This window comes from Calliphora vicina, chromosome 4 (assembly GCF_958450345.1).
Source record: "Calliphora vicina chromosome 4, idCalVici1.1, whole genome shotgun sequence".
NCBI classification, from domain to species: domain Eukaryota; kingdom Metazoa; phylum Arthropoda; class Insecta; order Diptera; family Calliphoridae; genus Calliphora; species Calliphora vicina.
The window spans coordinates 22,528,690-22,540,590 of NC_088783.1; the positions used below are offsets into that span (position 1 = coordinate 22,528,690).

The 11,901-nt window shown below is 30.7% G+C and overlaps 4 protein-coding genes and 1 non-coding gene across 7 annotated transcripts; 2 read left to right on the forward strand and 3 right to left on the reverse strand.

The window, feature by feature from the left end:
* Positions 1–1,297: 1,297 nt before the first annotated feature.
* On the reverse strand, positions 1,298–1,389 carry TRNAI-UAU (transfer RNA isoleucine (anticodon UAU)). The gene is given in 2 exon segments: positions 1,298–1,333; positions 1,352–1,389. It is a non-coding gene; the product is annotated as a tRNA-Ile (tRNA).
* A 429-nt stretch (positions 1,390–1,818) lies between these two features.
* Tmf (TATA element modulatory factor) lies at positions 1,819–5,725 on the forward strand. Of its 2 annotated transcripts, none has more exons than XM_065508031.1 (5): positions 1,819–2,725; positions 2,788–4,453; positions 4,619–4,892; positions 4,945–5,175; positions 5,244–5,725. In XM_065508031.1, exons 1-5 carry the CDS (start codon positions 1,972–1,974, stop codon positions 5,433–5,435), a joined length of 3,117 nt encoding a protein of 1,038 aa, XP_065364103.1. In that variant the 5' UTR covers positions 1,819–1,971; the 3' UTR covers positions 5,436–5,725. The 2 variants fall into 2 exon arrangements, with proteins under 2 accessions (XP_065364103.1, XP_065364104.1); XM_065508032.1 differs by having other exon boundaries at positions 1,820–2,725; positions 4,954–5,175.
* Positions 5,726–7,064, reverse strand: LOC135957308 (uncharacterized Golgi apparatus membrane protein-like protein CG5021). Of its 2 annotated transcripts, none has more exons than XM_065508035.1 (4): positions 6,916–7,064; positions 6,612–6,694; positions 6,298–6,532; positions 5,726–6,213 (listed from the first exon to the last, which is right to left on the reverse strand). In XM_065508035.1, exons 1-4 carry the CDS (start codon positions 6,928–6,930, stop codon positions 5,905–5,907), a joined length of 642 nt encoding a protein of 213 aa, XP_065364107.1. In that variant the 5' UTR covers positions 6,931–7,064; the 3' UTR covers positions 5,726–5,904. The 2 variants fall into 2 exon arrangements, with proteins under 2 accessions (XP_065364107.1, XP_065364106.1); XM_065508034.1 differs by having other exon boundaries at positions 6,907–7,052.
* Positions 7,065–7,586: 522 nt separating this feature from the next.
* LOC135957311 (protein FAM32A-like) lies at positions 7,587–8,214 on the forward strand. The gene is made up of 2 exons (XM_065508037.1): positions 7,587–7,878; positions 7,933–8,214. The coding sequence occupies exons 1-2, from the start codon at positions 7,657–7,659 to the stop codon at positions 8,053–8,055; spliced, it is 345 nt and encodes a 114-aa protein (XP_065364109.1). The 5' UTR covers positions 7,587–7,656; the 3' UTR covers positions 8,056–8,214.
* Positions 8,069–10,108, reverse strand: Cht11 (Chitinase 11). Its single transcript, XM_065508033.1, has 5 exons — positions 9,948–10,108; positions 9,728–9,864; positions 8,888–9,655; positions 8,685–8,832; positions 8,069–8,614 (listed from the first exon to the last, which is right to left on the reverse strand). Exons 1-5 carry the CDS (start codon positions 9,986–9,988, stop codon positions 8,263–8,265), a joined length of 1,446 nt encoding a protein of 481 aa, XP_065364105.1. The 5' UTR covers positions 9,989–10,108; the 3' UTR covers positions 8,069–8,262.
* Positions 10,109–11,901: the final 1,793 nt, after the last annotated feature.

Genomic DNA, 11,901 nt, shown 5'->3' on the forward strand with positions numbered 1-11,901 from the left:
AACTCGAAATTAATTTCATTAACACTTTAAGATAAATTAGCGTAGAAAACTATAAAATAAAATTAAAAATCATTCTTTTGTTGTAAATATGATTTTGGTTATATGGGCATTTATATTGTTCAGCACGGTTCCCAACGCGACATTCCTTTGATGTAAAAAAATTAAGAAATCTTAAATTTTTTTTTTAATTTTTCGATAGTATTTGTCTTTCAGTTTAATATGAAATATAACTTGTTTTGTTTTCAAATAAAATAATGTAGCTATTTTGTTTTACAACCTTTAGTACGATTTGTCACGCGACATATTGTAATTTTTCATGTTCATAAAGCAAATTAGTGAAGTAAATTCAACTCATAAGTTCATAAACTACACACACTTTGAATATCAAAATAAAATGTTTGTTGAGTTTATTAGATGCAGTAACATGTTTTTTGGATAAATTTAGTTTTGAATTAAAATTGACTGATAACAAACGGTGATTAAGGTACCGGAACGCTACAGTGGAGCATTAACAAAATCAATTGAAAAATTTACCCTTAATCCTGCTTTGTTCGTCGTATTTTCATTATAATTTCTTGTTTATTGAATGATTTTATGAGATTTGTGCTGTCATGATATAAATATGTAAACAATAAAAGCTAAAGAGAAAATGTCATTAAAAGTATGTAGCTAGGAGAAAGAAAAAATATATTTTCAGTTTCCAGTCTCATTTTCTCATGATAACAACTCAGATTAGCTGGAAATACTATACAAATTTTCAAAGTGATGTCAGGTAAAATAATTTGAATATTTTTATTTTCGGTCACGGTGGACCTTTCTGTGGAATCGATCGATTTTTGGAAAAAAATAATTTTTATATAATTTGAAAGTAAATTTTTAATTAGGCTTAAGTTCATTTCGTTATAATTTATTTGTAATAATTCAAAGTATATCAATGAATAATATTATTTTAGACAATTGTCACTAGGAAATTAACGCGTTAAAATTTAATTAAATGTAATTTTTTAAATACAATTTTATTATTTTTTTGAGATAAGTGTTATTCCAAGGACACGACAAAAACGGGATTTAACCTAAAATAACAATAAAAATTCAAATGTAGACTTTTACCCCGGAAACTATGGAATATATCGGTACAATATATCCAAACAAATGGCGTCAATCAATCGACATAAACTTTATATTTCAATAGTAAAATTTATAAGAAAACATAAATTTTTTAATACGGAGAATGTAAAAAATGTGGAAATGAAATTAATTTATTAAAAAACAAAATTTAAAAAAATAATAAAAAATATGCTCCAGGTGAGGCTCGAACTCACAACCCCGGCATTGCTCACAAGTTACTGATTATAAGTACCGTGCGCTAACCAATTGCGCCACTGGAGCTGTGACAACGATGTTGACAAAACGCTTACATTAACACATACTTTCTCTCTATCGTTCTGAGAGAATTTTACTTTTATACAGGTGTTGCCATACATATTTTATTTTGAAAAATCTTATAATTTCTTTTTGTTCAAATGTTGTATTAATTAGTAAATTATTATACAAATTCTGAATAACTAAAAAAATATTTAATTTTTAAGAAAAAACTACAATTTACTTTAGGTCAATTTTAACCGAAAAATTGGTTTCGTGAAAAACACCAAGAAAAAAAGAAAAACTACAATTAACAGACCAAAAGTTTCGTGGTCTAAAAATATTACAATAATGGCAACACATCCGATATGTGTGTGTGGTGTCACACACACACTTGATTTAAAATAGTACTAGTTTTTTCTCTCTCATTTAAAAAATGCAACATTTCTCTTAATACAACTGTGTGTATTAGAACAAAAAAAAAAAAAAACAGTGAAATATGACGTTGAATACGTAAATAAAGGAATTATTGCAGAAATTGTTAAAAAAATTTCCAATAAAAATTAAAATTATTGTAATGTGTTGCTTAAAAAGTTAAGATATTGAAGTATGAGTTGGTTTGATACAAAAAGCTTCGCCAGTTTGGCAAAAACAGCTTTAAAAGAAGCCCAAAAGAAAATCGACAAAGTTCTTGACATACAAGAAGATGAATTGGATGGTAGCATTGTTGGTGGTATTGTGGGAGTAACTGCATTGGACGGCTCTGCTAATGCAATTACAACGGAAGTAACAAGTAATGTGAAGAGGTTTCCCGGAGCTGCTAACCGCTCGGAGAGTGCAGATGATGCAAAACCTAACGATACGGAACAGTCCACTATGCAAGTTTCTACGTCGTCACCGGATTTGTCAGCTGATACATTTTTAAAAGAACAAAAGGAAATGATAACTATTGCCCCCAAAGTGGGAGAAGTTTCTAAAGAAATTGAAGCTTTATCAAAAGCGACAGCTTCTGGTCTAGATATCGTTACTCCAGTGTCAGTTGAGCTACCTGACAAGAGACCATCTGTAGCTTCAACATTAGAATCAGTAGATGTCTTATCACCCCCTCAAATATCACCATGCTCCGATGAAACTACTGACATTTCTGAATCGGTGGAATTAATTACCGCCACCAGTGATATGATGACTTCAGAATCCGAACATATATTGCCAGCTACAGCCACATCCGATAGTATTGTCATAATTGGTAGATCAAGTGATGCGGGTTTAGAAGCTGAGGTTAACCTGTTGGAAATGGAGCTTGGAACGAAGCTAGATGATTCGTCAAATTTTGATACAAAAACCTTGGTGGAAAGCATGGAAGGTAAAAAGCGTAACTATCTTTTTGATTTCAAATTCATTTATTAAATATTTAATTTTTTACAGAATCCACTCAAAAAACATTTTCTGTAATGGAAGGCAGTACGGCAAGTAATAAATTATTGCAATCCATGGAAATTGTGCCATATGAACTTCAAACTATAGATTCTGATTCGACACAAAGTTTTGAAGATGTACAACTACATTCGCCAGCAAGTGGTGATAATATAACAAATTCCCAGCTTATTAAGAAAATTTCACGTAGTAGTAAAAGTGACACATCACCACCTAATTCCAATGACGAAATGGAGACAGCCACTTCATCGGATATCGAAATTATCTCTAATCCTAATGGTGATGCATCAAGCACGGCTAGTACTACCACGCGAACAAGTCCTTTAAAAAATGACAAGAAAATAGAAAATATAAACATTTCCACACCACCAATGGCTGCCAATAATACAACGCTGACAAACCGCAAAGGACATTGTCGTGAACCTTCGGAAATATCCATACTTTCCATGGATTCACAATCCGAAGATGAAATTGAGAAACTTTTAAAGCGCATCTCAGAATTAAATAGTTTAGTGGAGGCTCGTGAATTGCGTCTGCTGCAGTCTGAAAGACAAAATGCCGAATTACAAGAACGAAACAATGAACTCCAGGCTTTGGTCAACACCAATAATTTGCAATCATCTGAAGAATATACTAAACGGGTGTCATCACTCGAGAAGAAATTTCAAAATTGTATACGAGAACGCGATTCATTACGCATGAAAAATAAAGATTTAGAATCAAAAATACCCAAAAATGATTTAAACGACACTCTAACCGAAAGTCAAAATATGGTTGCAGAATTAAGACAAGAAGGTGAGAAACTGGCCAAGGAAATCCTACAACAATCCAATATTATTAAAAAACTAAGAGCTAAAGAAAAAACTTCAGATAACCAACTGAAAACCTTTAAAGATCAGCTGTCTTTAACACACGAAGAAGTAGAACGTTTGAAAAAGACCCTTTCGGCGAAAGAAGATGTCGAGAGATCACAAATAGAAGCCGTCCACAAAATGACTTCAGAAAATCAGAAATTAAGCACTGAAAACTCCCAATTACGAAGTAAACTAGACGACACACAACAAAAACTAAATACCCTACAAAGAAGTTTCGATGCTGTCAAAACAGAGCTACAACAGCGATCCAAACAACATTCCGATCTCTCACGTACTGCAGAGAATGTACAAGCAGCGGAAAAGGAAAAAGCTCAAGCTAAAGCCGAAAATCAAGAACTGCAAAAACAATTGCTTGAATTGAGAGAAAAAATCAAATCAACTGAACAGCAAGCCATGAAAAGGGACCAACAGCTGAGGGAGGAAAACCGCCAACTAATGGCACGTCTTGAGGCGGCCGAATTACGTGCCGAATCTTCAACACAGGAAATAAGTCAAACTACCATACCGCTAATGCGTCACTTGGAGTCGCTGCAACAAACTCTAAATCAACGTACCGCCAATTGGAATAAGGAAGAGAAATCGCTTTTGGAAAAACTAGATGCAGCTCAAACTCGACTCAAAACTTTGGAAAATATTGAGGACTCTACAAACTCCAAAATTGACCTATTGAAAGCGAGATGTCAAGAGTTGGAGGAGAAACTTTCGCATGCTGTTATGGAGGAAGAAAAGACTAAAATCTCATTGCAGTTGGAGTTAAGACAAAAAGAATCGGTGTATAATAGGTAAGTTTATGTTATATTTATAACTGCGTACATAATTTCTGATAATCTTCTAAAACTAAATAATTTTTTAACAAGAAAGTTTTTTTTTTAATAAAAGCAACAATCTTATATACACTTCACCAAATATTTCATATAATTAAAAATACTTACTAAAAATGTTTGCAGACAAATTTCTGAAATAAACCAAGAATTGGAATTAAGTCAAGTAAAAATAAAGTCCCTAGAAGATTCTCAATTAACCTTGAATGAGAAACTAAAAGAAGCCGAAAGAAAAACTATAACAGCTGAAGAAAATCTACATAGGGAACAATCTACACATTCTTTGGGAGAATTACAACACTCTCCTACAGAAAATCCCCAGAGACCACATTCTCCAGCCATAAGTGCAGGCGTAAATTCTTTGGAAGATGACATGGGTGGCAGTATAGATTGGCATCAGGTAAATTTCATTACAATATAAATTTTTTACAACTTTCTTAACTAAATTCAAGTATACCCAGGATGATTTAGATTGTATCTCCAATTCTGGTCGACCTTCGGGCATACAAGGTTTTGGTGTACATTATTTATCACAAAACACCTCAAACTTTGAATATTTACAATCGATGGTAAAACAAAGAGACGGCGAAGTGGCTCAAACTCAGTGGGAGTTATCACGTTTACAGGCCGAAAGAAATATGCTACAGGAAGAGCTATCACAACTTGTAATGGAAATGGAAAATGTAAGTCTGGTTTTTATTGATGTATTTGTATAAGTTATTATAATTCTTGTCTCTCACTCACTGACCAGCTTAAGGAAAAATTACAATCATTGGAAATGTTGGAAATCAACTACAGTGATTTACAAACTCGTTACGATGCCTTATTGCAAATGTATGGCGAAAAAGTTGAACGTTGTGAAGAATTGGAATTAGATTTAAAAGAGTGCAAAGATGCTTATAAAGTTCAGATACAAGAGATTTTAGGCAAATTAAAAACATGATGCAATTTATTAGTTATATCTGTTTATCTTCAAATGTGATGATGATATTTTTTTTATTTTATATTTTTTGGTTTTTCCGTTTTTATTATAATTTTTAGGTCTTGTAAAAAAATAAGAAATATTTAAAAGAAAAATATGCAACTATTATTGAAAACAAAAGTACGCCCCTCCCCCACACACCTTATCATACATAAATGTGTTTGTATTGTTATGTTATGTATTTTACTAGTTTAGTTAAATAATAAAACAATTATTACAAATAAATATTTAAATAACAATTAAACAAAAAATTTCAAGTTTTTAACTTAAAAAAGAAAAAAATACAAACAAACATTTTGTTTATATTTTTGTTACGATTTATTTTTTGACTACAAATTATTTTATAAACAATGAAATAAAACAAAATACTAATTGCGTTTAATTTTAAACAAGAACTTAAAAAGGAATGCTTAAGTTATCTAACCAAGATCTATACCACTCCAGTGGGACGGGCCGTTGGTGGCTGAGCACTTGGTTTCGTTATAATATCCATGGCATTTTTAAATAATTGCGTTTTAACAAAGTCTGTTGCAGCGGAATTTAAATCCTTGTTAGCTCCGAAATTACATTTAACATAACCATACAGATTGGCTCCATTTAAAGCTAAGGCAATCATAACTAACAGCAACCACCTGAATTTTAGGCCAAATAAGGCCACAATGAAAAATAAGCCCCAGAAAACTGGACACAGTATTAAGCCTAACCAGAATATGCGAGCTTCGTGATTATTAACTTTTCCCTGAAATTAGAATATGTACACACACCATCGATATAAATTATAAAGTTTTACATTGCACAAGTTAAAAAAATTAATATGAATTACCTTTTTTGCTTCGTAAACCCAGTGTGATACCCCCTCATCGTCTACATAATTCCACCAGCGCAGTCCTACCAATAAACGTCCAGTAATATTTTTGACTGTCCAAAAATCGGCCGATAGAAACAACACAACAAATACAAAACTGGTTATAAAAGAATCGCTAAACCAGCCACAGAACATATAAATCAGAACGGCAGCACCCCGGAAGAAGAGATGGAAGAATGTGACATAGGGATGTCTGCAAAACCAGATAATAATTCGAATATATTACAAATCATTCGTATGCACATACATATGGACTAATAAATTTTACTTACGTGTATTTCTTAGCAAGTGCATTTGGATCTTGCATTTCATCTTCCTCTCCAAATGGTATTGTATCGTCATCAAGTAGTGGTACCTTAAGACGTGGAAGGTATATAACAACAAAAAAAACATTGTTTACATTTAATACTTGAGATAAGGGGTTTTTCACTTTTTTATGAGACACCACAAAATTTAAGACAACACAGTTTATGATTTATTTTACCCATTGGTCTGCCACCAAAGCAACAATTTACATTTACGGACCCAAAATACAGAGAATAGAAAATTGTATTGAAAATTCCTTACATTTCTTACCGTGGCCGAAGTCATTATTTTTTAGGTTTTTAAACACTATTCTAATATAAGAAATTGTAATAATATATATTATTCTTTTTTTATTATTAATTCTATTCTAGTAATGACAGAGTAGTAGTATATATATAGTAGTAGTATACTAAAGTTGCTATTATTAGTATCAAATAACACTCTGGCTCATATGGCTCACTTTCAAACTGAATACATACAAACGCCGTTTATGTCTTATGGGACTGATAGGTTTGAATACCAAATGTTCATTAAATGAATGTTCTAATTCGCAAAAAAAACAATATAAAAAAATAATAGCTTTGCTCGCCCGAGCAGTTCAATGAGCCAACACAAAAATGTGCAAATTTAAAAAATTTAGTATTCACAGTTGTAAAAAATTGTTTTAATTGTAGTTGACAAAGATGCAATCTTGAGAATAGGTTACCTTATCGATTACAATGAAAGGAATATTCATGCTTTTGTGTTATAAAAATTATAATGAGGAATATATCTACATAAAGAGTAGTTGAAATAGGTAGTATTTCTACTACTTTTATTAAAAAAGTAGTAGAAATATGTATTTAGGAATTCATATATCCCCTTATATATATATGGCAACATTATCCCAAACTATTTACATGTTCAGGGATCTGGGTACTCTGCAGCTGTCATATATAAATAAATAAAAATATTATTTTTTCACTCATTGGATTTAATTCTGGTAAATAAACGCGAAATAATTAATGAAATATGTCCGATGAATATGCATGTGTATCAAAAAGTAAATTGAAACTTAAAAATGATGGCGGAATTAAAAAGAAAAAGAAGAAAAGTAAAGATAAAGACAAGGAGAAAGAACGAGAAGCTCTACAACAAACACTGCAACAACAAAGTAGTGGAAGCTCCAAAGCTAAGCCAGAACGCCAGTTGACCAAAGCCGAACAGGCTTTCAAACAACAACAGGAAAAAATGGTAAGTTCTTAAACTAATAATTAAACGCATTTTTATTTACTATATTCTTTAAAGCGCAACAAACGTATAATGGACAAGGCCTCAACTACCCACAAGGAACGTGTGGAAAAGTTTAATGAACATTTGGATTCTCTAACCGAACATTTTGATATACCTAAAGTATCATGGACCAAATAATTTGTACTCGTACTATAATTTCTCTAGAGTTTTATTAAGATTTTTTCATTTCACCTAATTTTAATTTTAAAAAATATACATACAATTTAAAACAAATGGATTAATCTTAGTTTTAAAATAATAAATAACAAAGAGCAAAACAATGCATCTAAACTCTGATATCGTCTTTGGTCTGTCATTCTATTTTACATATATATGTACCTATTTCTAAACTTTTTTCAGGATTTTATAAACGACTTCGATTAATGGAAATTTTTTGCCCTCCACGCAAATTCCTTTGAAATCATCAGTATTCAAAGAAAACATCATTGCTCCTCCAAGACCATGCATTTTAATATACTTTGCCTTACAGGCTATACTAGTAACCTGATCAAAGGCAATCCATTCCGTGGCACTACTGGCGTAACAGGAACAAGAATCCTTGTCATACTCTAACGAACTTAAAATGTTGTGTTGCAAAAACCAACATATTTCTCCAGACGATATAAAACCTTGATTACCAGTATGACCATAACCTTCAGCTGGAGCACCTATAGCAGTATTAAAAGGATTGACCAATCTGCAGAGAAAAGAAACATATTTGTTTAAAGCTATATTTTATTCTAGCTTAATCCATATGATATACTTACGTAAAGGAATGACCATAAGTTGGCAAACCCACAATTAATTTTTCACGTGCCAAACCATTCTTAAGCCACCAATTTACCGAATAGTTAATATTTAACGTGCCAAGAATTGAATGTTCATTACTACGCGCATATAGGGGTGCATTTAGACCTGAAAATATTATTTATAATTATTTAATTCATAAAGCTCGCTTAATTAAACTTACCAGTAAATGGCGTTCCTTTTGTATAAAAATGATAATCATATGACATTAAATTGACATGATCCGCATACTTATTAATTTCACCTACATCGTATGCGAATAAAGCAATACCTTCTGGTGCGGCCACTGCTACAGATAACAAATATGGTCGCTTTTCTCTTACATACTCCTGACGTATTTCATAAAGTAATTGTGTAAAATGCATACGTTCACGATTATAAGCGCTGGGAAATTCCCAATCTAGATCACAACCATCTAATTCATAACTTCTCAATACTTCCTTTAATGATTGTATAAATACTTTACGACTCTGATGATTTTTCACCATATCCGAGAAACCATCACTTGATGAGCCACCGCCTCCAATACACAAGAGAAATTTTAAATGCGGAAACTGTTTTTTCAGTCGAGGCATATCATATAGTAATGTACCATTTAAGCCTTGACTAATGGCAATAGAGGAATTATTTATAAATGCCATACCCACATTAATGTGGGTACATAGTGTACCATTGACTTGTGTTAATTTCAAATTCTCATATGCATTATCCTCACTGGTTATTGTATAATAACAAACTACTAGTGTTTCATTAGGCAAAGGTGCTAAAATACTGCTAGCCTCTGTCGATGAATTGTCATCCTGATCGGAATGTAAATATTTAATACGGAATGTAGAATTTTTAACCAAACGAAAATCATGTGATTCTTGGCTTTGATTTTGATAAGCTAAGCTATACATAGTGGCTCGATCAATCCATTCGGGTGGTATACCTTGAAAAAAGGGTGTTGTTAGTTTCCTCAATATAAGTAAAAGGAAATTTATTGAAAAAATATACTACATACTTTGCTTGACTTGTGGGTAACTCAGTATTACCGTATAATAAGGTCCATAGATATGTTGCCATATTCGATACACCAAAGCTGTGGAGCACATACATAAACTCACCAATAATGCTATACGCCATCCTATATGCTTGTAACTATTATAAGTAGATACATTTACAAAATTTTAAAATCCCTTTAATAGTTTATATATAATATAGAAAGTGTTTTTTAATCCTACCGTACTCCATTTGTTTCATCTATTAATTCATAATTAGCCATTTATCATGTTTTTCTTTTTTGTACTGATAGTATTATTATTTTTGTTCTTTATTGTTATTTTTTATAACTTCTATGTAATTGTGTTTTTATTTTAATTGATTCTTTTGTTGTGAAGAAATAATTGTATTATCAAGTTGATTCGTCAATGTTATTTCTCCAAAAACAAAAACAATTTCATGAACTATTGTTGCGAAGGAAGTTGAAAAGGAAAACACAATAAGATAAACAAAGGTCTTGTGTGCTGCCAGATTTTATATTGTTGTCACAGGGTTTGAAGTCATCTTAAAATATGGAATATTGTGACACAAATCTATTTAGATAAGCGTGAGTTTGTGCTATAATGTTTTTCATGTTTGTATGGAAAAACAAGACAAATACGTGTATATATATATATAGACCACAAAATTGTTACACGATTTCTGATTTTATCCAGTTTATCCAATTACTTTTCCGAACGTCAAATACACAGAAAAAAGTTTCAACATAAATATTATGATTTGATTTCATAGATTTCAATTCATAACATTTATTAATACTTTCTTAAATAGTATGATTTTTTTCATATTTTATGTTTTCAAACAAAATTTAGAAGGCTTGGAAAATATAATTTCAATTTCATTTTTATTTTTATGTTGTTCAAAAATGTTTGAAAATTTTCTTGGAATTTTTTTTTTATTTTTTTATGTTTTTCAACTTCAAAATGAAAAAATATGCGCGAAATTGACACATTTTTTTAACAAGATACTATTCTTCAATATTTATGAATGTTTTATCATGTTTAATTATATTTTTAAAATTTCAGATATTTCTGATTCATCTTAAAATATTGGCCAATATATGGCTATTATGAAAACATTTTTGAACTAATTCATTACACAATACAATTATAATGCAATTTATTATAAAATATTACGAAATTTATGTAAAAATGCAAAAAATTGCGTCATGTACAAATTAATAATATTTATGAACATGTTCTTATTCTGAATGAAAAAAGTTTGGGAAAAAAAAATCAAGTTCGATTAATAATATTTATTACAAAATTCATTTCAATTATGAATTTCTTTTTTCTGTGTAGGAGTTTCAAATATAAATGTTAGATCTTATTTGAGTTCTTGTTCTTTTCGTTTTCTTAATTTAAAACAAGTAAGAGTGCTATATTCGGCTGTGCCGAATCTTATATACCCTTCACCAAATTATACTTCAAAATTTTAAATATTTTTAGGTAAACAAAATTTAATTTTTTTTCCAGTTGTTTTTTTAATTTTTTGGAAAAAAATTTTTTTCGATTGTTATTTTAATTTTTTTTTTTTAAAAATTCGGGTTAAAATTTGTTTTCCGATTTTGACCCATTGTAGGTCCAACTTACTATGGTCTTATATACGTCGTTGCAAATGTCTTTGGAATATCTATCATTAGATATCCATATTGTCTATATTAATGTCTTAGTAATCCAGATATAGGTAAAAAATCGAGGTTGTCTTGGTTTTTTCCTCATATCTCAACCATTTGTGGACCGATTTTGCTGATTTTAAATAGCAAAATTCTCGAAAGCATGTCTGACAGAATTGTTAAAGATTTGGATACCGAAGATATCTGGGATCTTCAGAAAATTGATTTCAACAGACATACAGACGGACGGACAGGGCTTAATCGACTCCGCTATCTATAAGGATCCAGAATAAATATACTTTATAGGGTCGGAAATGAAAAATGTAGAAATTACAAACGGAATGACAAACTTATATATACCCTTCTCACGAAGGTGAAGGGTATAATAATCTACAAAAAAAAGTGTTGAAAAATACCAAAAAGAACAGTTTTTTAAAAGCTGTTATTTAACTTGCAATGGTAGTTTAGTCAAAAATTTTACATAACAGTGCAATATTCGAAAAAATCAAATCAACATTTTC

Coding starts and splice junctions, on each gene's coding strand:
- LOC135957311 (XM_065508037.1), top strand. CDS start 7,657: ATGTCCGATGAATATGCATGTGTATCAAAAAGTAAATTGAAACTTAAA. Junction 7,879..7,932: donor AACAACAACAGGAAAAAATG/GTAAGTTCTTAA, acceptor TATTCTTTAAAG/CGCAACAAACGTATAATGGA.
- Tmf (XM_065508031.1), top strand. CDS start 1,972: ATGAGTTGGTTTGATACAAAAAGCTTCGCCAGTTTGGCAAAAACAGCT. Junction 4,454..4,618: donor AAAGAATCGGTGTATAATAG/GTAAGTTTATGT, acceptor AAATGTTTGCAG/ACAAATTTCTGAAATAAACC. Junction 5,176..5,243: donor TTGTAATGGAAATGGAAAAT/GTAAGTCTGGTT, acceptor CTCACTGACCAG/CTTAAGGAAAAATTACAATC.
- Cht11 (XM_065508033.1), bottom strand. CDS start 9,988: ATGGCTAATTATGAATTAATAGATGAAACAAATGGAGTACG. Junction 9,865..9,947: donor GATGAAACAAATGGAGTACG/GTAGGATTAAAA, acceptor TACTTATAATAG/TTACAAGCATATAGGATGGC. Junction 8,833..8,887: donor AAAAGGAACGCCATTTACTG/GTAAGTTTAATT, acceptor TAATATTTTCAG/GTCTAAATGCACCCCTATAT.
- LOC135957308 (XM_065508034.1), bottom strand. CDS start 6,930: ATGACTTCGGCCACGGTAAGAAAT. Junction 6,695..6,906: donor CTTCGGCCACGGTAAGAAAT/GTAAGGAATTTT, acceptor CCACGTCTTAAG/GTACCACTACTTGATGACGA. Junction 6,533..6,611: donor GCACTTGCTAAGAAATACAC/GTAAGTAAAATT, acceptor CTGGTTTTGCAG/ACATCCCTATGTCACATTCT.